Source organism: Haliaeetus leucocephalus, unplaced genomic scaffold, assembly GCF_000737465.1.
Source record: "Haliaeetus leucocephalus isolate CR32 unplaced genomic scaffold, Haliaeetus_leucocephalus-4.0 Scaffold450, whole genome shotgun sequence".
NCBI lineage: Eukaryota > Metazoa > Chordata > Aves > Accipitriformes > Accipitridae > Haliaeetus > Haliaeetus leucocephalus.
Genome location: NW_010972886.1, coordinates 15462538 through 15486822, shown reverse-complemented (window position 1 = coordinate 15486822; position 24285 = coordinate 15462538). Strand labels below are relative to the sequence as shown.

General features: G+C 39.1%; 1 protein-coding gene across 1 annotated transcript; it reads left to right on the top strand.

Moving 5' to 3' along the window:
• Positions 1-3246: 3246 nt before the first annotated feature.
• On the top strand, positions 3247-23863 carry LOC104836317 (protocadherin Fat 4-like). The gene is made up of 20 exons (XM_010574835.1): positions 3247-3533; positions 4134-4350; positions 5372-5530; positions 6016-6167; positions 7305-7473; positions 8412-8620; positions 10029-10208; positions 10825-11044; positions 12584-12720; positions 13405-13548; positions 15371-15615; positions 16094-16203; positions 16924-17058; positions 17582-17718; positions 18361-18558; positions 18900-18994; positions 20361-20516; positions 21351-21548; positions 22729-22924; positions 23326-23863. Exons 1-20 carry the CDS (start codon positions 3459-3461, stop codon positions 23500-23502), a joined length of 3309 nt encoding a protein of 1102 aa, XP_010573137.1. The 5' UTR covers positions 3247-3458; the 3' UTR covers positions 23503-23863.
• Positions 23864-24285: the final 422 nt, after the last annotated feature.

Genomic DNA, 24285 nt, shown 5'->3' with positions numbered 1-24285 from the left:
TAGTTAGGTATAAAAAGCATCATGTTTTATATGTTACATATTAACCCTTTGTCGTGGTTTAACCCCAGCCAGCAACTAAGCACCACGCAGCCGCTCACTCACTCTCCCCCCATCCAGTGGGATGGGGGAGAAAATCAGGAAAAAGAAATAAAACTCGTGGGTTGAGATAAGAATGGTTTACTAGAACAGAAAAGGAGAAACTAATAACGATAATGCTAACACTAATAAAATGACAACAGGAGTAATAAAAGGGTTGGAATGTACAAATGATGGGCAGGGCAATTGCTCACCACCCGCCGACCGACACCCAGCCAGTCCCCGAGTGGTGATTCCCCACCCCCACTTCCCAGTTCCTAAACTAGATGGGACATCCCATGGTATGGAATACCCTGTTGGCCAGTTTGGGTCAGGTGCCCTGGCTGTGTCCTGTGCCAACTTCTTGTGGCCTTCCAGCTTTCTCACTGGCTGGGCATGAGAAGCTGAAAAATCCTTGACTTTAGTCGAAACACTGCTTAGCAACAACTGAAAACATCAGTGTTATCAACATTCTTCGCATACTGAACTCAAAACATAGCACTGTACCAGCTACTAGGAAGACAGTTAACTCTATCCCAGCTGAAACCAGGACACCTTTCTTACTATTGATTTTATTTTTTTCTTCTTATTCTTCTTTCCTACATGCCAGTTTCTGTCATTTTCTATTAGTTTCTCAAAAATTTAGGGAAATACAGTGCAGATCATGATTATTTTAGCAGCAACTTCACTATTTTAATTTCTTTTCTCTCATTAGCCTCTGTGACTCTCTACTTGCTGGTAAATGACACTGACTTCGGACTGACTTTTGATAGCTCCAGCTACGAGTTCAGCATTCAAGAACATGAAAAGTCAGGGACTGCTGTTGGCTCTGTGAAGGCCCTGACTGGAAGCATAGCTGTACAAGTAGTGTACTCTCTGAAATCTCACAGTGACAAGTTCTCTGTTAGTGACCAGGGAGACATTGTGGCTCTCACCAGGCTAGATCGAGAAGAAGATGACCTATACAGCATCATTGTAGAAGCTGTTGATTCTGTGGTGCCACCCAATACAGCTGTTGCTTTGGTACAGTATACTGCATTTTAAAATATTTTTTGAAAAGGAATATAAGATATTTGTTATATCTCAACATAAAGATAATATAAATAAAAATATATTAAAAATCAAGCAATATCATAGAATCATTTAGGTTGGAAAAGACCTTTAAGATCATCAAGTCCAACTGTTGACCTAGCACTGCCAAGTCCACCACTAAACCATGTCCCTAATATCCAGATAAGTGTCATCTGTTATGTAAGCATGAGGATTTTGAGAGCCTTTTATTTAATTTCCTTTTTTTTTTTTTGCCTGAGGAGATACTACCATCTTGAAATATTGTCAGCTTCACAAATTGCATCACTTTCTAAGAGTTCCTTTGTGAACAACCCATAACCAGAGAAACTGATTAACGCTGAAACTGATTCTGTGCATAGTTCTGTCAAATGCATGAGGTAGATGAGCCCAAAAGCCTCAGATTATTAAACCTGCTCATCTCTTCCAGCTAGAGTATATGTTATCTCTCTTGTAGCAGCTGAGAATAAAAAAAATAAAAATGTTGAGATGCTGAAGTTGTGAAAATGGTCAAATACTGAAAAATGCTGAAGTTCTTATGTATCCCTTTGGTTTGGGGGGGGGGGGTTGTTTGTTTGGATTTTTTTCTTATAGGCTTCCATAGACTGAAATGAATCAAAATTCTCCTTTGGATACTGTTTCTACAGCTCAAATATGTGTCTTTTTTTTTTTTTTTTTTTTTTTTTTTTTTTTTTTTGTTGTTGTTTTTACATATAGGTAACTGTGAGAGTTAATGACATCAATGACAATCCTCCAGTTTTCTCAACATTGATTCAAACTGAACTATCAGCTCCTGAGAATGCAGATACTCTAGACTTGGGCATATTTTCTGCTACTGATCTGGATACAGGAGTTAATGCACTTATAAGCTATTCTCTGCAAGATGATTTTGCTGGAATGTTCCATATTAACAGTTCTACTGGCAAGCTGATGACAAAAAAACACTTAGACAGAGAGAAGATGGACAGTTATGAATTGAAAATAATAGTAAGTTGACAAATTTGATGCAAGTTCACAAAATTCTCAACATAAAAAAGAGAAAATACCAAATCATCACAAGAAAAACACTTAATCTTAGTGAATTCCATTAGAATTCATTAATGAATTTTGACCATTTGTTATGTTTTGCACCCAGAGCTTTGTTTTCTGCTGTTTTAATTGGTATTAGTGAATAAATGACCCATGAACATCAGAGAGCTTTTTTCTGCTGTTTTAATTGGTATTAGTGAGTAAATGACCTGTGAACATCAGATTTTAAAGGTCATAGTCAGTGATAGCTTACTGCGAAATCTGCGAAGCATTCCTGAGTCCATTTTAGACCATGCAGCTGCCATACTGCTGTATTGTTTTTACAGCTTTGCCAATCCTTATTGTTTGTCCCCTTCCCTCATTTTTTCATTTTTCAAAATACGCGTACTTAGACCTTTTTAATATAGATTTCCAAGTTAAAAAAAGAAAAAAAAGTTAAAGCATGAAGTTTCATCCAACATTCATGTGCGTATCTATTTATTCTAGCTGATTTCATTCATTTTTACTGCTATTGATCAGATAAATTATTGTGCATACAAAGAAGTGTTCCAGCACTGGCCATCATGTACAAATATACTTTAAGGAGATCTTTACTGCTAAAAAATAATTTAACAGGTCAAGGAACTTGTGGAACATACTCAGGACAGCAAGAAAGCATACTAAAAATTGAACAGTGTCTTCTGAAGATGTTAGAATTAATAAAAGTGGACACTTTTAAAGACTAATTGAAAATTGTGTATATGTACGTATAGATTAGAACCTTTCTATGGCAGATGTTTGTGCAATGTAAAACTGACTGTGAATTTGCCACATACTAGCTACTGTTTACGGCTAGCTTTGTAGACACTCCAAACCCTCAAAATGCAAGGGATTTCCTTATTCTTTTAAATGCTACATCACAGATATGCATCTGTATACCATGGTTTTATGTTGATTAGTGCCACATTTCATCACATGACACATTTGACCTGGATCCAGGCTTGAGCTTTTGATTAATTGTTCATGAAATGAGGCAGAGCATGTGATACGGTGAGGATACTAGCTGCAGTAAGACACGCAACACCTAATCAAGTACAGGGCTAAAGCAATGTCATTGGGTGATAACTGGTCCAGCAGAAAGTCCTCTGAGACCAAGTTTCACAATTTTTGGAACAATATTGAACTGGTAAAATAAGTTTGTATCAACGTAGTGCTGCATTTAATGACAAGTTGTTTCTTCAAAGGCCACCGACTCTGGCACACCATCGCAATCTGCAAGCTTAGTTCTAAACATCGCTGTAGAAGACATGAATGACAACCCACCAGTGTTCCCCCAGATATCATACTCCGTGACCGTAAAAGAGAATGAGCCTCCCCATGTGGTATGTGGCAATAAGAATAAATAGGCTGTTCTGCAGTTGTTTTCTTTATGTAAACTTGGAAGTGGTAGTAATCTATGATAGCTGTGCATTGGTAAACAGTTTTTTTTACTTGGTGGAGCCTATAAAATCACACAACATGTTTGTTTTATATGACAGTGGAGTACTTATCCTGCTGACTCTTCCTAAAGCTCTCTTTGTGCTGCTCCCCCTTTCCCTCCTGTCCCCAGCAGTGATGCCACACTGCATGGATCTAGTTTTCAGAGGACCTATGGGCAACAGGTTTTAAAGATGCTGTAGGTGTTGTGCATACATCCAGCATCCCCCTGTTCTCAAGGTTTTCTGTCTTCTCCCAGCATATCCATTTCTGGCTCCATATCTGCCTTGCAGATATGAACTAATGGTTTAGAGGAATCAAGGGAAGGCTGTTACCAGCCCTGCTATATGGCTATGTCAGTATTCTAGCAATGCCATTAATGACCATATGAGTAACTCAGTAAACACTATATAGTTAAATACCAGTCTTGTGTGTATGTTCTGCCACTCTCTTCATTCTGCTCTAAGCCTGGCAGGTTTTGGTTTTAGTTTTTTTTTCTCATTTAGATTTTGAGTGCTGCAGCCACAGATGAAGACATAGGGTACAATGCCATTATTCATTACACCATAATTGGAGAGACTTCTTCATTTCATGTTGGAGAACTTTCTGGAAATATTACAGCTCTTCAACCTCTGGACTATGAAAGTCGTTCCCAGTATACATTTATTCTGAAAGCTTTCAATCCTGGACAGCCAGATCTCCAGGACACAGCAAACATTACAGGTAGCTCTAGTTTACCACAGAAAATTTACCTTTGTTTCCCTTAGGGAATATTTCAGCATGTGTAATTATGAAGCATAAAGATAGCTTTCAGTAGTAATACAGTCTGCTAAAGTAAATGATCAGAAATGATGATGTGACCTTTTCACTATAGCCAGATGAAAATTTTCTCAAAAAATATTTAGCTTGTCAAAAATTAAGATTTTTCACGCAAACTGACATTTACTTACTTCAACGTATTCACAAATTTTTCTATGGCGTTTTTTGAGTACCTATTGATGTTTTGATTGAAAAGGTTTCCAAAAACATAATTCAGTTCTTTTTGTCCTTGTTTACAGAAGGTCTGCTTCTAGGGTGGTAAAAAAAAAAAAGTTTGACAATGATTTTTAGTGTTGTTAAAATAACAGTAGTTGATTGCCGTTGTTTTTTTCCTTAAAAAAAAAACCAAAACAAACAAAAAAACCACACAAAACTTTTTCCCCAACACAACATAAAAGATTTCTGTGAAACTAGTATCCTAGTTTTTGGTCAGCCCTACTTTTGATCAGTATGACTGAAAGTATTGGTTTGTTTATTACTTCTTGTTCTGTGTTATTTATGTTGCTGTACAGCCAGCTTCACTAATTGTGGACCACAACCCTATTGTGCCGGGTCATGTACAAATATAAAATTAAGCAATCCTGTCTCACAATGCTTGCAATTTAAGCCAAAGACTAGAGATACTAGATGAACATGGACACAGAGGGAGCCCAACAAAACAGTAAGATGACATTATTCATGACACCTAGTAGCAACAGCATGCTAGCCAAAAGTGCAGCCATTGTGGGAAACCATTGCTTGAGCAGTAAATAATTTAATCCACAAAGGCAAGCATTTTGAAGTACAGAAAACAAGATTGCCATCTGGTTTGAATTGAAAGAGCTCCAACTCCATTCAGAGGAACTGTGCTGGTTTATATTAGCTGAAGAAACAGCTTGTAACCATTTAGGTGAAACATGTTTACACTCAGACCTTCTTTTCTTAGTTACCGTGGAAGATGTTAATGAAGAAGGACCCATATTTGACAAACCCTCATATTACCAGATCCTTCTAGACAATTCTACAGCTGGCACGCTGGTAGTAGATATCAACGCGAGAGATGAAAGCAAGAGTTATGATGAAGATATTTTCTACAATATTTCAGGTATGTTAGAAAAAAATCTTATGGGTGTTTATTACTGGGGTACCTGCATACTGCTAAACTAAGCTGCATGACACAAGAATGAGAGATAATGGTCATAAATTGAAATGGCATGTTCTGACTGGATATAAGGGGGGGAGGGAGGGGGATTCCTCTGCGAGGATAACCAAGTACTGGGACAGGTTGCCCAGAGAGGCTGTTGTTGGAGGTTTTCAGCACTTGACGGATGAAAGCCTTGAGCAACCTGCTCTGAATTCATTTGTGACCCTGCTTTGAGCCAAGAGGTTGGACTAGAGGCCTCACAAGGGCCCTTCCAGCACAAACAATTGAGTTGATGCAGACGCAGAATCGAGAGAGGCCAGGTGTCTTGCTCCAAATCACATATACAGATTTTCAACCCGTGTCTCTTAAATCCTGGGCATATAATTCAGTTGCTTGTCCCTGCTGGCTCCATTGAACATCTCCAACACTTGTTTTTCTGTCTTCAGGTGGAAACTCAGAAGGCCTCTTTGGTCTTTCCAGCACCACAGGAGTACTCATGTTAACACGAGACTTGTCCAAACAGACTGTTCCCCTGTATTACTCCTTGATGGTCACTGCTACAGATTCGGGTCTGCCCCCTCTTTCAACTTCTGTAAAGGTACTAGAATTTTTACCTTAGTGTTTACTTGTGCAGTTTATTCCCCAGATTGTTTTATTCTAAACTGAGTGTAACTACACCAGGAAATGGGCATTGGTGAGGCAAAACTATGCAAAACAGGAATCACAATGCCAGAGTCCCACTTCTGTTTCAGGAACAAGATACGAGACGGTAACAGTTACAAAGTTATGCTGCTATAGCAATTGCTGGCACACCACCTGTCATTGTTTTGATCATTCCATTTCAGAAAAGAAAGACAGAAGCTCTAGACTGTGAGGGAGGAAGATTAGAGGAGTGGAGGCTTCTGTGCAAGGTCAAAGAGTGAGACAATTGGAGGGGATGTAATGGAAGTATGTGATAGAATAAACAGGAGACAGCAAATAAGGTGTTCCTGTTTATTTTCCTATAATATAAGAAAAAAATTCTAAATTGAAGACTGAGAAATGTAAATATGATAAAATAAATATTTTTTTTACACAGTGCTTATTGCTGGCTGGTAATCTTTTGCCACTAAATATCACAGCTTAGCAGAATTTTAAAAAAAAGTCTAGAAATGTATGTGGATAAAGACATGTAGAAAATTATATTCAACAGAACCTTAAAATCTAGACTTATGAGCCATCATTCTTCAGAGCATTGGACAGCAGCTGTCTGGCATCATTTAGAAATGAATTATCTTTATTTTTGTGAAGCAGTAGGCATTATTTATTTACTGCTTGTCACCTTTTTTTCATACATAAAGTCAGTTATAATATTTTTAGAATACTGTACTTAAAAGCTGCTGCTCTGGTCAGACATTCTGCAGTGGAAGAATTTGTTGCAAATACAGATCAGTACCCCTCTTTCTCTTTCAGAGCTGTTTAGCTAGACAAGTAATTTGAAATGTGCTGTATGCAATGAACTGGAATCCCTCTCTATATTTAGGAAAGCATACAGGTGAACGTAAACTGATGAGGTTGCTTGCATTTTTCACTAACCTTCGCTGCCTTCTAGGCACTAATGTGTCAAACTCAGCATGCAGCAGTCATAGGCTTTTTCTTACTGACAAAATTCTGGACTTCTGCTGTTGCATACCTCAATAGAGAAGTCTGCTAAACCTGAAAATTAACCCCTGTGGTCATGTCCTTTTCTCTGCAGGTGTCAGTAACAATAGCTCCAATCAACATTTCATTCCCGGTGTTCTCTGAAGCAGTCTATCAGCCAGCCCCTCTGAGCGAGAAGACACTGCCAGATACATCTGTTGTACAGATCAGTGTGTTGTATAAGCTCCCTGTGATATACAGTATTGTATCTGGAGATGGAAAGGGTAAGCTCTTTATGTGAAATAACAAGGAAGTGGGTGTGTTAAACAACTAGTGCTGCAGAACACTTAGCTTTTAGGTTGTTTCTTCTCTCTGTCCTTTTGCTCTTATCTCAGTTCTACAGCCATTAATATTGGATGTGTATTAACCAGACGAACAAATTTGATATGGATCAGGCGTGGGCACATGGTTGAATTTCTGTCAGATTAGCTAGAGCCACATGATACAGAGCTGACTGCACCAGCTGTAAGCTTTTTTATGTCTGCTGCAAGAAGATCAGGTGATACCTAGTCAGGCATAAAGTTACAGTGACTAGAGAAACAATACATAATACAGCATAAAGACTGCTGGTAGAAAAACTAACTCAGCGACATTTTCTTAACAAATGTGAATGCGTAGAGTAAGTTTACATGGGATCAAGTGGATCGGTGCTTTGTCACATGTCTTTTTTTACTAAACATAGAGCTGATTTTATTGAATAATCAAACATAGCCATTTTGTATTTCTTTTTTTGTAAAGTGTTTTGTATGAAGTTGTGGTCACCTTGATGTTATTTGCAGAATTCCTCATCTTCAGTAAGAACAGGACTTACAATAAAATAATTTCTGATTGAAACGGGGACAAATAATCTCTGACAGTTTCAGAGGAAGGTGAAGACCTTCTGACTGAAGAGTGGTGGAGGGAACTTCTCCCCTTTGGTTCCTATCTGACCTTCTGAATTATTTGTTTTTGTTAATTACAGCCCTGGATATATCTGACATTCTTGTAAATCCATGTTGAATTTTATTTTGTTCTTTGAAGAGCACTGTAACAAATGATATTCATATACATATGTATAGTTTGCATTGAAGGGTTTATATCTTCAGTTTTAATTAAAAATCATAAAGAGAATAATTTCTGGTTTTTTTGGTTTTTTTGTTGTTGGTTTTTTTTTTTTAAACAGGGTATTTCACTATCAATTCATTCACTGGTATCGTAAGAACAAGGAAGAATTTGGAATGGCAAGATTTTCCAGTCATTTTCAATGTGAGAGCAGCAGATTCATCTAATGCTAGCATATTTAATGAAGTTTCTGTGATTGTGGAAGTTACTGATGAAAATGATTTCCCTCCGGTTTTCCCATCCTCTCTACTAGAAGAAAGATTGGAAGAGGTAAGAAAATGTCATCCAAACCAAATGACAAAAATAAATCCTCAAAATAATAATAATAATAATAATAAAACCGTTTGGGGGGTAACGAGTAAAGAAGTAAATGTTCTGGAACTGGACAGGCTTGCCATTCTGCTCTGCCATATGATGTTTTAAGGTTTATTTTAAGCTGAAAATCCCAATACACAAAGAGAATGGTCTAGAAGTGTGGACATATTGAAGGACAAGTGAATCTTCTGCTAATGAGGGGCTCCATGAAGGAAAAACAGCCACTCAATTTTGCATATTACACAGAGAATATTCATGTGCATTCAAAATCTAGTGGATGTGCTGGGCACCTCACAGACTCTACCTCAGCCTTTTGTAACGGAGCTTCATAGGGAAAAGTAGCAGGCAAAAGTCTCTAATTTAGCAACATTTCTCCTCTTGCTCAGGTACAATCTGTTGTGATTATTCCTGACACAAAGTAATCAGTGGCAGAAAGCAAGCCAGATTTCAGTCTGTGGCTGTTACATTGTGATAGCCTACAAAAAAAGCCACAGCATTTAATTATGCAAAAGCATCTAACTCAACATTTCACTCTTTAATTTTCAAACAACACTTTTCACACTTTAATCTGCAAGCTACTTTTTTAAAAAGCAGCACAGTGACCATGTTTATATTTTATATAGTGCATACCTTGCCTTTGAGATTCCCAGCTGATTCACACACATTCTCTTTTAACAGCCACAACTGATTTAAAATCTAGTCCATTTCTAACACTGAGCTAAATATAGGTTCAATTATTACACCTATTTTTAATGTTCCCAGTTAGTTTAATGGAGAAGAGTTAGAATCACATTTCCCAACCTTAAAAATTGATTTTGATGTGAAATATTTACACAGTAGGAATTGCTGGATGCCCTGTTGGATCAAATAACTTCAGATCAGGTCTCAAATGGCCATCAAGTGAAATGCTGATATTTACTGTCAATCTTGATGCAAATAACATTCTTAAAAAGGAAGAAACATATTATTTATTTTGAAAACAGTAATTACTAGCCAAATAGTGTTCAGAAAGAAACATGATTTTGAAGTTGAGAACATCCATTGAGCTCCATAGGAGTAGAGGCTGTTAAATATGAATAATTCCTCAACAGCAAGTCAGATGCTGTTTGAACAGCATTCGGCCTGTTTGAAATCATGGTGATTTTTCTTCCTGAAGCTTGCTGCTGGGGGGGGGGGGGAGGAATAGCTCTTTTCTGTAAATTAGAGAAAACGAGAGATTCTCTTACTGTGCTGAATGAGTTGTATAATTTTGATTTTAAAATGCCTATACTATTGTAAGTGTATGCAGTATCTGTTACTTCCCCTCTTTCACATAATTCAGCTAAGCAGTCTCTGACAGCCTAAATCTGTTCTTCATCCATAGAATTTACCCGCTACTCAGATCGTCCAGCTGAAAGCTCAGGATAGTGATACAGGTAGTAATGGTCTCCTAACATATGGCATTCTTAGTGGAGACAGACTAAAATTCAGGATTGATGAAGCAACCGGAATTCTTTATTCCACTACCTCCTTTGATTATGAAGAGGAACCTACGGAGTATCAGGTTTGCTTTAGGTTTCTCAAGTCTTCATTATTCAGAACTCTTTATCTTTCCCTTGGATAACAGGTGACACTTTTGCTTTTGTTTAGCTTGATATTGCTTGAACATTTTATGCATTGTTTTCGAATGTGAGCATCTTAAGATGTGATGCATTATTAAAGCAAGATACTGCCTCTAGACTATAATGAAATTCAAGCAAGGCTCATTGTTCACCTGTTCTACAAACTCTCAAACGCTTCAGCACGTGAATAACTAACTTCACAATGACAGCTCATGTATTCAGTGCTGTCTGTTTGCTTGAATTGGTACTGGACTGAGATCCTGCAGATGCGATTCTTGGTTAATCTTCTTTATTATTGCTGCCACTGCTGGATATTTTTTATGACCTTAATTTGTCTCAAGCAAAAATATTGGTGAGTTTTTTGGTTCTATATAGAAAGAATTTTTTTATTGACCAGATAGTGCTTAAGTTTTCAATAATCATTTTGAGGTGAATTCAGGATTTGACTTTACATTTCTAAGAATACTCCAAAGTTTAAAATTCACCAAGATTTTTTTAATCCTTCTGCAAGTATCTTTTTGTATGATTTCTCATTACTAATAATTGTGTAACTTATAGGTTGTGATATATGCTGAAGATGGTGGAATCCCTGAGAAGAAAAGAGGTTACTGCACAGTTGTCGTAAAGATCATTGATGTTAATGACTGGCCACCTGTCTTTGACCCAGTGACTGAATTCAATGTAAATGAAAATGCGCCTGTGGGATTCATAGTTGGAAAAATCACAGCAACGGACAGAGACACAGGAGATAATGCCTTTGTTCTATATAGCCTTACAGGTAACAAAGAATTCTCTCACTGCACTGGAACAAGCATCACTTTGTTGTTTATACTGTTATGAGCATAAATAGCATTATGTGCGTTATCTCCTAACCCCTTTCCACATAAGCCAAGAAGGTTCACTTTCACTTGGTTTGGTATTTTACTAATTTATGCTTATACAGCTTTCAAACTGATTGAGTCGGAACTTCTTTTGCAGAAACTACAAATTGTTGTGCTTTTAATCACACTCTTAATTCTGTTAAAAATGAGCTTTTAAAAAAATCTTTAGCTACTTGACTACTGTAGCTACATTCAGCAGGAGTAATTTTAATGCAAAAAATGCCCACAGCTTTTCTGAATGAGGAATAATGGTCTAGGGCCTAATTCATCCCTGCCTTGTAGAACCCATTGTGCCTGCACCAGGTATTAAATGCTGTGAAATTAAGCCTCTCAGCCTGTGGACTGTGAGCATTTCACAGCTACTAGGAGCAGATGTAAATGGTTATCACAAGTGTGTCAGGGACCCAATTCACTATTGAGGGCTGCCTGGAGAGCTGTCTTCTTCACCCTTGTGCTGGACACCTTTACCTCTGCAGCAGAAGTGCCACAACAGACAGCAGTTCACCTACTCTGCTACCTCAGATCTCTGCCCAGGCTATTAATATAAAGTGCCTTCAATTTCATTTTAGATTAGTGTGCCAGCTTGTGAACGGCAGTGACTGAGAGCTCTGATTCGTGCTTCCTGTCACATTTAACTGTGGTAGCTGATGGCGTTACAGTTGAGAAGAGCGTTCCTTTTGCCACTGCCCTAAATCTGACAGAGATGGAGATTAGACCCTTCTGGACTAAAGCCTGCAAGAGTTGAAATAGTTGGTTTTGTTGTATGGACCATCAAGAGCAATGTGTATACACTTTATATGTTTTCAGAGTCTTTTATTTCAAACATGCATACAGGTGTTGAGATGGCTTTGGACAAGGGTGGCCAAACCCAGTAAAAGTCACTGCGAGGTCTTTTGGCACTCAAACTGACTTCTCTTTAGATCTGTGTGCCACGCAGTCCACCTTCATTAGAGACAGAATAAATCCAGTGCCATCTCCTCTTAGAGATCGTGGCAGAAGCACTGCCTTGTTAGAGTGCTTCACAACTGTTGCAACCAGCAAATGTGAGGCTGAACATACAGAAGGTCAGAGGACTGTAAAAGTGCCTGGGGACACCTCTAGTCTGTAAGAGTTGCACAGGCTTGGAGGAACTTGCTTCCAGAGATCCACCCCAGAACTCCAACACGCTGTCCATCATCATCTGTGTGCCTCAAGCACTATTACTTTTTGAGTGTGACAGATGTATCTGCAAAACTTGTTAATCCATTCTGTTGGCTCACATTTCAAATGCTCATCCACTCAAAATATTTTCTGTTTTTCTTCTACGTTATCTATATGATATTTAAAAAATTCTTTTAATGAGCTCAAGACACAAGTAAACATATAATTTAAGAGTGTAGTTAACTATGTGCTTCTAAGATGTATTAATTGATAATGCATCTTTAAATGTACCTCAGGTGGTGGAGGGAATATATTTGAAATTGATGAAATACATGGCAACATTAAGATAAAGAACTCTCCAGACTATGAAACCATGAATAAATACAACCTTACAGTGAATGCAGTCAACGATAAATCTGCCCCCTTCCATCAGGTAAAAGACCATTATTGTAATGAACAGTGACTCTTCTATTCAGAGTGGATTTTGAACTAGTGGGAGGGAGATCTATCAAAGACATTTATTGTGCTGAATAAGGTAGTCACCTAATCTTGTTTAGGGTCAGACTTTTGCGACCTTTGTCCCTGTTGAGTAGTATTTATACTCCATAATTAGTTGAAATACTTCAAAATCATGCAACCCTGAATCATTTGCAGACTAACCTGTGCTGGGGAACTGGAATTCTTGCCTACTGCTGTTAGTACTGTAAGTGCCATGATAATTTTTCATGAGAGAAAAAGTAATTTTCAGCAAATTGTTCTAGTTCTTCTGTATTTCTTTTATTTGAAAACATTACATGCTTATTTAACAGAACTAGAACACCTGTGGTTCCCTTAACTGCATCTAGCAGCAGCAGTTGTACGTGTTGGCCTCCTGAACACATCCTTTAGACACCTTTCAAGAAGTAGAATCCTACTGCAACATTGAATTTCTGCCTCTCATATTCAAATCCTGTAGTGATCTCTGTTGAGTTCACAACATTAAACCTAACACAATGTTTTACTACAGCATTTCAAAGTCTAATTTATACTTTTTGTTGCATATGCAAATAACAAAAAAAAATCACTAAATAAGACATTCTAAATATTCTAAAATGCATTAAACCATTTTGTTTTCTAGGCAACTACTCATGTCACTGTTCTAGTGATTGATGTGAATGATAATGCTCCAGTATTTGCTCAGGATTCCTATTCTGCTTCTATAAACATGATTAATCCTGTAGGGGCTCATGTCATAACTGTGAGCGCTACTGACAAAGATCAGGTAACTACTCCTGTTTTATTTTGACACTGCTTTAAGCTGCAGCCCAAATATATTTTTTCTCCGTTCTCTAGGCATGAAATACCACATGTAGCAGAAAGTGAATTATGATTGACTAACAGCACTGGGAATTGGAAATTAGGACTTCTGATGTTTCTGCCTTGACACTAATGTACTCCCTGTCTTTGGGCATGTTTCTTCAGCTATATTTGCCTTAATTTTCCCCCTTATTATATGCACTCATACTGGTCTTTCAGAAGGATACAAGGACTGAAGCAATTTAGTGTCTGTGAAGTTATCTGAACTTCTGAAGTAGAAGAATCTGTAAAAGCTAAACATCATATAGCTGGCTTGAACATGGAAGTGTCTGCTTACCAAACACCTCTGAAGCATGGTATCCCAGCTAATTCTCTCTGTCCCCATTTTTTAAAGTGATTTTGTTTGATATATCTGTACTGCACCCATCAAGTAGTATCCAGGCACTGGCAGAGATATCCAGTAGTCAACCAGATCACCATGACAACATCACTACTAATTATATCATTTAAAAGATGAAACATCTAGAAGTGACAACAAAATAGGTGTAGCAGGTGCTTTCCTATTTCTTCACACATAACTTTTGTTAAAATAGCTGCAGCTGTGGTATATTGCTGCAAATAATCTAACAGCCCCTTTTTAAAATCATCCTTCTCAATGATTTTACATAAAAAGTGAAATTGCTTGTGAAAGTTGCTGGACTCTGTGAGATCTGCATTAAGACCCTAACGAAACTCACCCTTCAGATAACATGTCTGGTCCTGTGCTGTGCAGAGTGGCGCTCATCCTCCCTGTGACACCCTTTCAGGATTCTGGAGCAGAGTCCAGTAGTGAAATTATTAGACTTTGTCTCTATTCCTCCCTGTTCCTGAAAGAATTATAAATCCACAGATTACTTAGTGACAACAGATGTTCATAGTAGGGTTTAATCCTGCTGCTGCAGACCCATGGAAGAACAGAATACATTGCTTTTCAGAAATACAGAGCAAAGTGCAAAAGAGCAAACCCTAAGGGTTTGTCAGAATGGCTTCTCTCAGGGAAGTGAAATGATGTGCATAGAGTAAAATGTGTCCAACTCTCCTGTGGCAGGCAGGAATAGGTCTTACCCTCATAGCACTGGGGAGGCTGTGCTTCTCCTCAAGGTGTGAAAAGGATCCAAGGGACTTTATCTTATTGTCATTGACATCACACCTTTAGATGACTTCTTCGCTACTCTGACTGTCCCCCTCTACAGGTGTTCTTAAATTATTTTCATTAGCAATCTTTTTTCTCACATTTTTACTGTGTAACTGGCCAACTGCTTGTGAATTTTTTTCTGTTTTGTGTTTTTATGGGTGCCCATCCTACCACAGCTAACCCCAAGTTTTCATTCTCGAAAGAAATTCACCATTCTCAAGAAAAATTCACTGGAGACTTTTAGACGTTGTCAAATCTCTTGTTTTCAGTGTTTATCCTACCCCTCAAAACATACTCCCGGTGCATGTAGTTTTCTTTAGCATTGCTATGGGAATTTTTTTTTTGATCTTGGAACATCAAAATTAATTTGGAGGGGAGTGGGGGGCTCTGCCCATTGGCCCTTCCCCCTGCTGCTGCTCTTGTGTTACAGCTTAAGCACAAAGTAGCTCTGAGCCTAGTTCTCTCCAGTTATTTAAAATGCCTCTGGCATTCTGTCCATTTAAGCATGAAAATACTGAGATGCCAGTGAGTCTGTACTATGGGACTTGGAGCACTGAAATAATATGGTCCTGCAAGCAGTAGTCTACATGAAGTTGTGTTCCTTTCACGGCAGGGGCAAAATGGCCTTATTGAGTACTACATCCTCCCTGATCAAAACTTCAGCCCGTTCTTCCTGATAGAAGATACGAGTGAGGGGAAAATAATTACAACTGGAAACCTGTCTAGATCTGGAGAGATCCATTTAACAGTGATGGCTAAGGACAAAGGTTCTCCATCTTTAAATGACACTGCTATGATTACTCTTAATGTGTTTGACAACCGTCCATTTGTTCCTCGGTTTGATGAGACTGAAATCAGGTGAGGCTTTCATATTAAGTTACATAGCTGGTACATACTCTCCAGGTAGTGGAAAACACAGTGAAAGTTGAAGCTAATTTTCATATTCTTCTATGGAGAAGAAAAGATATCTGTTTTTTATAAACAGAACGTCCAAGAAATTCTGCTATGCCAGTGGTTCTGTGAATGTGATGTGAGGCATTGCCTTTTATTTCTTTATCACGCACTTGCATAAGCCAGACTCTTTGTCCCTTTCCTCTTGCATACTAATAAAACATTCTTCCCTAGCCTTTACTCAAGGATAAACAAATGTCTGGCTAGAAAAGTGGTCCTTGCACTGCACTCTTGAAAATTAGTGAGCTCTAGCAAACAACTAGAGTGGAGGGGGCAGGATTTTCCATAGAGAACTCGCTCTTAAAGAGTTAAATTTCAAAGCTTGCCAGTGCAACAACTGCTGGGAAATTTAACATTACGATTTACCATTTATTTTTTATATTAGCATTTCCGTTTTGGAAAACACAGGAGTGGATTATTTCATTTACGCTTTTACTGTGGTTGAAACTTTAGGAAAACGGATTGATTATACAGTTGTATCTGGCAATGAAAAAGGTGAGTACTATTTCCCTTGTGAGTTAAAATAGCTAAGATAACAGAATAACCTGTCTTTTGTGGGGCAGATGTTGCTGTACGTAAATGAGGAGGTAGAGAGCAAGGATAAAAATTTGTGTCATTTTTTAAAAAAAAGAAAGTACACAAAGAATTTCTTTCAGAGCTCTTCACCATGGACTTTGTTAATCTTCTTTGTCTAAAGAGGGGGGTGGTAACTTGCTAGAAAACAGGTTCCTGTAGTCTTATGTTAGGATAATCTGCAGGCTGAGGGAGCCAAAATAGAAGTTGTTGTTAGCAAGCAGCTTCCTCCCTGCCGATCACTTTTAGTCTGTCATTTCCTTACACTTGCACCTATGTTAGGGCATCTGCTCTCCTTCAGCTTTTGCAGCTCTACTGTGACTCCATTTGGTGCACAAAAAAGGAAATAATTAGAAACTGAGAGGAAAACTTGGAAATGGGTGAAAAAGGAGTTGTGCAACAAGAAGCTGCAATTCTGTTTTCCAAGTAGGCTGCTTCTTTACATGTTTAAGGCCTGTTTGGTCTGGGATAGGACCCCAGCTGTGATGCCTTTGCTGCTCAGCCAGTGGAAGTGTTGCATTTCATGTTCTTAAGAGCAGAGGCCCCATGGAAGCATCCTAAGAGCAACTAAGACACAAGAGGTAGGAGGGATACAAGTGAAGTGGTAGCTATAACAACGAAGGCGCGTGTTTTGCCTTTCAGGTCATTTTAGACTGGATCCAAAAAGTGGTCAGCTGAGAACAGCAATTAATTTGAACTATGAGGAAGTTTCTCAGTATGTGATTTTAATTGAAGCAAACGAAAATCTCTCACCTGCTGCAGAAGTCCAGCGTTCAGGTAACTTTTTGCTTTGAAGGATATTCCAACTTAAATCAGGGGCAATGAACACATCTTCTGTATTTGCAACCCAATATAGGGGTTATGTAGACTGAAAAGTCTGATGTGAAAGATGAAAAGCTGAAGGTCAAAGTTGTGCAGAGAAAAGCCAGCAGCCTTCCTCCAAGGGTGCAAACCCTTACAGGGCCCTACCGTGGCCTCAGAAAATAATATAATAGCTGGGCATTGGACTCCTCAGCAGGACCTGGAGGAACCTGCCTATCCCTTGCCTGGTACAGCACAGCCAGCTGGAGAGGGCTGACAGAAGAGCAGTGCTTTTTGCCTTGAACTGCCTGCTCTTTCTGAAGCCCCAGGGAGTAGTGAGATAGAGCTCCTCTGGGCACATCCCTGCTGCATTCCCTTTCCTCTCCCTCTTCCTCACATGCAGCAGAGATACTGCTGCAAAGCCACAGTGTGACCCAGCCTTTGAAAGTTGTGCTTTGCTGGCGTTTGTTGTTGAAGTCAACTTGTGTTTGTTTAATAGGCCTCTTTGCTCAAAATGTGGCAATGCTGATGATCTCAGTGCAGGATGTAAATGAAGAGCCAGCATTTTTGAATAATGCCTACTCTGCTCGGATACCGAACTCTGTGCCGTACAAGTACCCGGTTATTACAGTTCAGGTAGAGTATCTTTCAGTGCTCTTCATGAGGACAGAAATCTTTTGAAAGATTTGGATTTCTTCCACAGTTAATCTGGGTTAAAGGAGCTGTTAAATCTTCTTGTGAAAGCTTGAGACAGATGCTGCCCATCATCCAGGTTTAACATAATGGTGGTGAAGGATGGGGTGTTTAGGGAACTGGTCCACACCTGTCCTACCAGTGGGTCTGTCAGAAGAGCTATACAGCCTGTTCTGACTCATGCTGTTGTTATGGATTACATACTGCACAGACTACCGTTCTCCCTTTGGCACCGTTAACCGCTTTGTTATCTATCAGACCCGAAAGGGAAATGAATTACAAAATGGAGCAGTTCTCATCTTTTTCTAAGTCTGGTGTTATCCCTCAGTTCTAGCCTGCTCCTTTTATGCTTGCAGCTGTAGAATCCTCCAGGCTTTATGGTAAATGTATTTCCCCTTTTATACCCTTGGTCTGATTCTGATAGTTTGCACCCCACTTTGTTTAGCACAAAGAGAAAGATGTGACTGCACTATCCTAGAATACTTGTGTCTTACAAATAGAAACTGCAGAGTTTTATGATTGAAGAGTAATGCGCAGCCCAAAAGCCACAAGCTGAGTTTCACAAATCACCTTTTTTAAACACAGGCCACAGATCCAGATTCAGGAGACAATGGACTTCTGCTGTACAGCTTAGTGAATAATCAAACAAATGCATTTGACATCAATGAAAATACAGGGCAGATTTTTACCGTTTCTGTAGCAGGAAAGGCTGGAACATTTTATCTGGAAGTCCAAGCTGCAGACCAAGGCACAAGAAGACGCACGGCCCGGACAACAGTCAATGTAAGGACGATTGCTATTTATAGTCCTGATTGGTTTCCATGTCAAAACTCTGTATACAAGAAGGGCTAGGTTTGGTAATGACAAAAAAATTACTTAACACCACGCAGTGAGACTGTCCGATATACCAGTATTTACTATGTACTTTCAGGTCAGAATTACGAGGTTGCCATTTCCATTGACGTATAAAAACATATTGGCATGAAGACTGACTTTTAGAGGACAATTACTTTATATCAGAGGTTTTGGTGGGTTTTTTGTTTTGGTTTGGTTTTTTTGAAAGTCAATCTACGAGAGGTACAAATGCTTTGGAAAACCTTACATGTGATTTCTTTCTCTATTAGGTAACCATTGATTCCAGTTCCACTAACAACATTGTGGTGGTGGTACTTAATCAGAAGATCAATGTTGTTGAAAGAAACATTGCTGAAGTAAAAAGGTATTTTTGAAACTATGAAGCTTATTCTGATATAATACCTAATGACAAATGTAGAGTCCCTTTGAGACAGGGGTCTGACAGCCTACAGGGGAGGTGATACAGCCGGTGCCCATGAAAAGCTAGGCCTTCAACATGATGTACTTCAGAATAATTTGAGGGAACTCACAGGAATTCACCAGTTTTTACCTGGTAAGGCTTTGGCCTGAGCTGACGAATGTCAAAGAGGTCATTGGACTAGACAATTTTGAGAGGTCTCTTCCCACCTCAATGTTTCTGTGATTTTTAACAGCCTAGGACAAAGTTTTTCATGGATAGTAGGCCCAAGATACAAATGCAGAGACAGACAGGATAGAAGCCACAAACCAAACCCACCTTTGCTCCAGCTGAAAAATGCCCCTTGTGGCACAGCAGCAGAGCTTCTCAAGGAGGTCTCAGCCCTATGGTGCTAGGGGATTAGCTAGTGATGTGTGGATGACCACACTATGGTTAAAAACATATTTTGGCCTTTTTGGCATGTTAATGAAGACACAAGATCTTCTGTCTGATTATACATAAACACATATTTACTTTGGAAATATTGAGTCATGTGCTTTTGAGGGGAAATCACTTTGAAGGCTGGAAAAATGAGTTTGTGATGTTGACACTACTATGGCACCAGTTTCTTGTTCATAAAAATTAAATGGAAACCCTAGAGCTGCTCTGTTGCTTTCTTCGAAGCAACTGGTACTGATGGCTATCAGAATGATGGATTAACTGGGCCAATGGTCTGCTCCAGTGTGAAAATCTCTCTGTGAAAAAGGAGGAGAAAATAATGAGGATTATGAGACTGAATTTCCCTCCTCCCCGGCGTTACTGTTTATAATACTCTAGAGATATCACTGCCTGTATTTATAAAAAATAATGTCAAGTATGAAATGAGCCATATGTCGCTTTGAAAAGCATGACTAAATATATGATACTCTATGCACTATTGGTTATGAAATCAAAGTTATAAGGGTTTGTTAACCCTTCCTTTCTCTAATTAGTTGTTCAGTTATGCTAATGGCACCTATCTTCTAAGAATTTTCAGGCTATGTACAAAGTTATATAGCATTTGCTAATGAAAAGTATCTTTGCTTACCAGTCAGAGACAAGGACTGGGTCGATTTTTTTTTTTTCCCCTCTGCTACTCAATCACGCAAAGATATTGGGCAAATAGCTTAATTCCTTTGCTGATGATAATCCTGCATTTTTACATGCTTAGATTGAAATACTAAATACCTGCAAAGTGTTGTATTAAATACTACTTTTCTATCTTTTAATTTCCAGAGTAAAAGAATTTGTCATTACCCAGTTAATTTAACATGTTTTCTTAATATGATGGCAGGGTCCTGGAAGATAAACTTGCATGGAACATATACATCATTAATATTTATTCCAATGAGTTTGAAAGAAAAGCAAGAAGCAGCACTGATGTAACCTATGTAAAAATGACTGCTTTTGATGAGGCAAACCAGGAAATATCTGCAGAAGATGTAAAAAGGTCTGTATGGTGCAGTCTGTCTTTTGGGTGTCAGAGCTATGCAGCTAGGTTTTTCTCTCCCTTAAAATTATTTATGTCTTGGACTGGATAAGTTTAGATCAAATAACAGTTTATCTGAGACTTATCTCAAGGCTTAAATGGAATTTTTAGAATTCAGAAAGCTTTCATTATTTATTGACAGGTAATTTTCAGAGTTTGTCAAAAACATGAATAAGGCTGTTTAATTGTGCAAAATATATTTAAAAGTCAGTTTTATAGAAAATTGAAGTAGAAAGAATATCATTAAAATAGATACTGACTTCACTTCAGAATTGCAGAATGGTGATTAAAAACATATATTTTAGGTGTATTTTACATTTGTTTAATAACGTGACAGGGGTATGAATGCATATTCTTATAAACATTCTATGAAGGGCAGCTGCTATTTAAACACGCGATTTCTAGGCTCAACACCTCTCATAAGCTAGTAGTTGTTTGTGGCTGATACTACTAATGGAGTCTGTAGTCACAGGAAGCAGTCTGCATGGATGGATCTATTTCTCTGAGGAAAGCACTATTGGTATCTGTAGGGCTATATGCAGCTGCCTTGATGTGGATTTAGAGGATACTGACCTCTCAAGCTCAATTTTCTGAACTTTGCAGCATTTTAATTCGTAAGCACCAGGCCTGGTTACTAGAAAACAGAGTTTTTCCTGAATGAAAGGCATGACAAGTCTGAATCTTCAGAAAAGGTCTTGGTGGATGAGGGAGTGGTATTCTGTTGTCTTCTTCACCACTCTTCAAGCCAAAGTGAAGGTCTGATAAATCATCAGCATTTTACTCTTCTATCTTCAGAAAACTTAGGGAGCAAAAGAGTAACATTGAGATAGAACTGGAGAAAATATTTTCAACGGCTGTTACTGCTGCCATAGAAGAGGCTCCTGCTAACTCAGCAACTCCTGAACTCATCACAACGATTGTCCTCAGTGTTCTGCTAGCCTGCACCCTCACAGCCTTCCTGGTATACGTACGTTTTACTATAAAAAGGAAAAGGTACAAATAGTTTTACTTTAACAATGTAATTTCGACTTACAACTAATAAGTTTACTTTAAATGTCAACTTGAAAAATACTTATCTGATAAATTACTGATGTTTGCATGGCGTACTGCCTAAGATTTGCTATAAATCAAAGTGCCTGGCATTGTACTGTAGATATTAGACACACTACATGTAACCGACAGTTGGTTTCTTCTTATGTTTGTCACACAGCAACAGGAGAAACAAATACTTCTAAAAGCACAGGGAAATGTGGATAGCAGAAATTTTAAGTGTGAAGGGGGGCTCAAGTAGTTGTAATATACCCAAAGAAGTCTTCTCTAACCCCATGAATGCTGAAATCCCCATGAATGCTGAAATCAAGGGAGGTTTTGCTGCTAACTTCAGTGGCAGCAGGACCACAGAGTAGGGGAAAACAAATGTATTTCCAAGAGGGCAGCAGGCATTGACCCTGTTACCATTACATAAAAATAGGAAATACTCCAAACTAATCCCCAGAATAATACTGAAAATAAATGTTGTGGATTAAACTTCTGACACAAATACTTCATATTCTGTTTTTAAAGCAACTGTAAAGCCAATCTTCAAAAAGAATTAACAATTTCATTTTAATGTATTTATCATTTTCAGAAAGTATGAGCAACGGTATTTGGTTAAGAAGCGAGCTGAAATTATGGAGGGTATTGATAACCCTGTGTGCAACTGACAAAAATGGAAGTCTGAAAAGCTTAGAGAAACTAAAGCACGTGAATAATCTGGAAGTAGAATGCTGATACCACAAATTTATAAAAAATAGCTTATCAAAAGAGGTGGTTCTAGTTTATTCTGGTAACATAGGATTTTCCATGTATCTTTTCACTGGTGTATAGGTTGATTTTTAAGAACCCTTACAACTGTAAGTTTAAAAACTCTACACTTGGAGGAAGCTAATACCTTTTAATCTTGTATCGAAAATTTTACAAGGGCAAATTCCTACTTAATCTTTAGCAAATTGTTAAGCCTTATGGAGAAAAACCCCTTCAGGATACAAGAAGCTACTTAACATTCCCCTAGGTAAAATCCCAGTAATTTTGAGATCAGTTTACATGCTGCTCTCAGTTTTAGAGAGGCTAAGATTTTTGTCACTTAACTATTTGCAAGCTCAAGGTGTTATGAATTCTCTGAACTCTCTTTCAGGAAAACTGGAATAATGGCGTTTAGCAATGTGGAAGACACCAAAGGAGGTGCTGCTGACAAAGATGAATTTCAGGATGATGAAAGCCCTGAGACACTAGATTGCAACAGTGAACATGAAGAAAGTGTAGCATCTGAAGAAGCCGCTGAACCTAGAAATGAAGATGCCCAACCCACTGCAGAATTCACAACAAAACAGGTAATTAGCTTTTCAGTTGCAAAGAATGGCGTGAAGGATATTTTATCATTATTCATGAAATAACTGGAAGAATTATCAAAAAAAGTAAACTTGTGATGGAACTAGGAAGAAACCCAAATCTTACATGAAGTAATGAAAACGCCTGAGGAGGAGCTGTGTTTGTCCCTGCTTAGAAGAAGGAGAACTTTGTGATCCAGCGAAGAATGGTGACCATCTTTTACAGAATGGGTAGAGAAAAGGGTTCTCTCATGCGTTGCTGCTAAATCTTGCAGCCTTGAAAGCGACGCTTTCTTTGTAAGCTTCAAGTTATAAAAGTTATACAACTTCTGCTGCTTGGAATTTGTCCACAATCCAGCATTTGTAGCTTTCTGTCTCCTCATCTGTGTTACGTTTTCTTGCAGGATTGCTTTCTGACAGATACAAAGGATGAGTTGGCTCTTTCCTTAAAACCTGATCCCACAACGCACACCCCTGAAAAAGAACTGAAAGGAGTAACATTTTCAGAAGTGGCGATTATTTTGGATGCAGAGTGTGAAGGTGATGAGCCTGATGATAACTATGTATTTTTTCATCAGTAAGAATGCTTGACGAAGAAGACTTTTAGGAAAACCACAATGACACTCACTGGAACACTACAGAATTAAGTGAGCAATAAGAATATGGGAATGCTATCCAGATTTTAATTCCTGCTACTCCTGTTGTTCGTGCTGTAAGCGATGGACAGGGAAGAAAATCAGCAGTAGGCTGGAAGGGCAGCAGCACGGTCATAACGCAAGGTTACTTCCCCAGATGCGCCGTTATCTTACGGTGTGTTCAACTTCCTATGGCATGCGTACACTGGCAAGACAATAAAACCGATTCCAACTGTGACGCCTTGTCATTATTTTAGACGAAGTACTTCTCGGACATCAACCTTCTCCTCTTTTGCACAGAACCCACCGCCGGGGTTATTTTTTTGAAAAGGAGTGACTAGCTATTTCCTACTTACACGCTGCCTTTCCTCCCCGCCGAGGGCCCCCCCCCCCCGCCCCCCCGCCGGGCGCTGCAGCCACCCACCCGCAGCCGGGACCCGCCGCCGGAGAAGGAGGAGGAGGAGGAGGAGCTGGCGACCGGCCCGCAACAAGTGAGAGGGGGGTCTCGGCAGGGGGGCTGCCGCCTCCAGGGGCGCAGCCGGCGGCTCCCTCCTTCCTTCCCGGCGGGGGGTGTGGGAGGAAGGGCGGCGCGGCCTCGCCTTCCTCCTCCTCCTCCTCCTCCTCCTCCTCCTCCGGCGGGGAGCGAGGAACGGGGGAGGGGAAGTTTCTGGCACCTTCTGGCTGGGTCGCCGGCGGGCGGAAGCGGTTGGGCTGCCGGCGGAGGCGGGC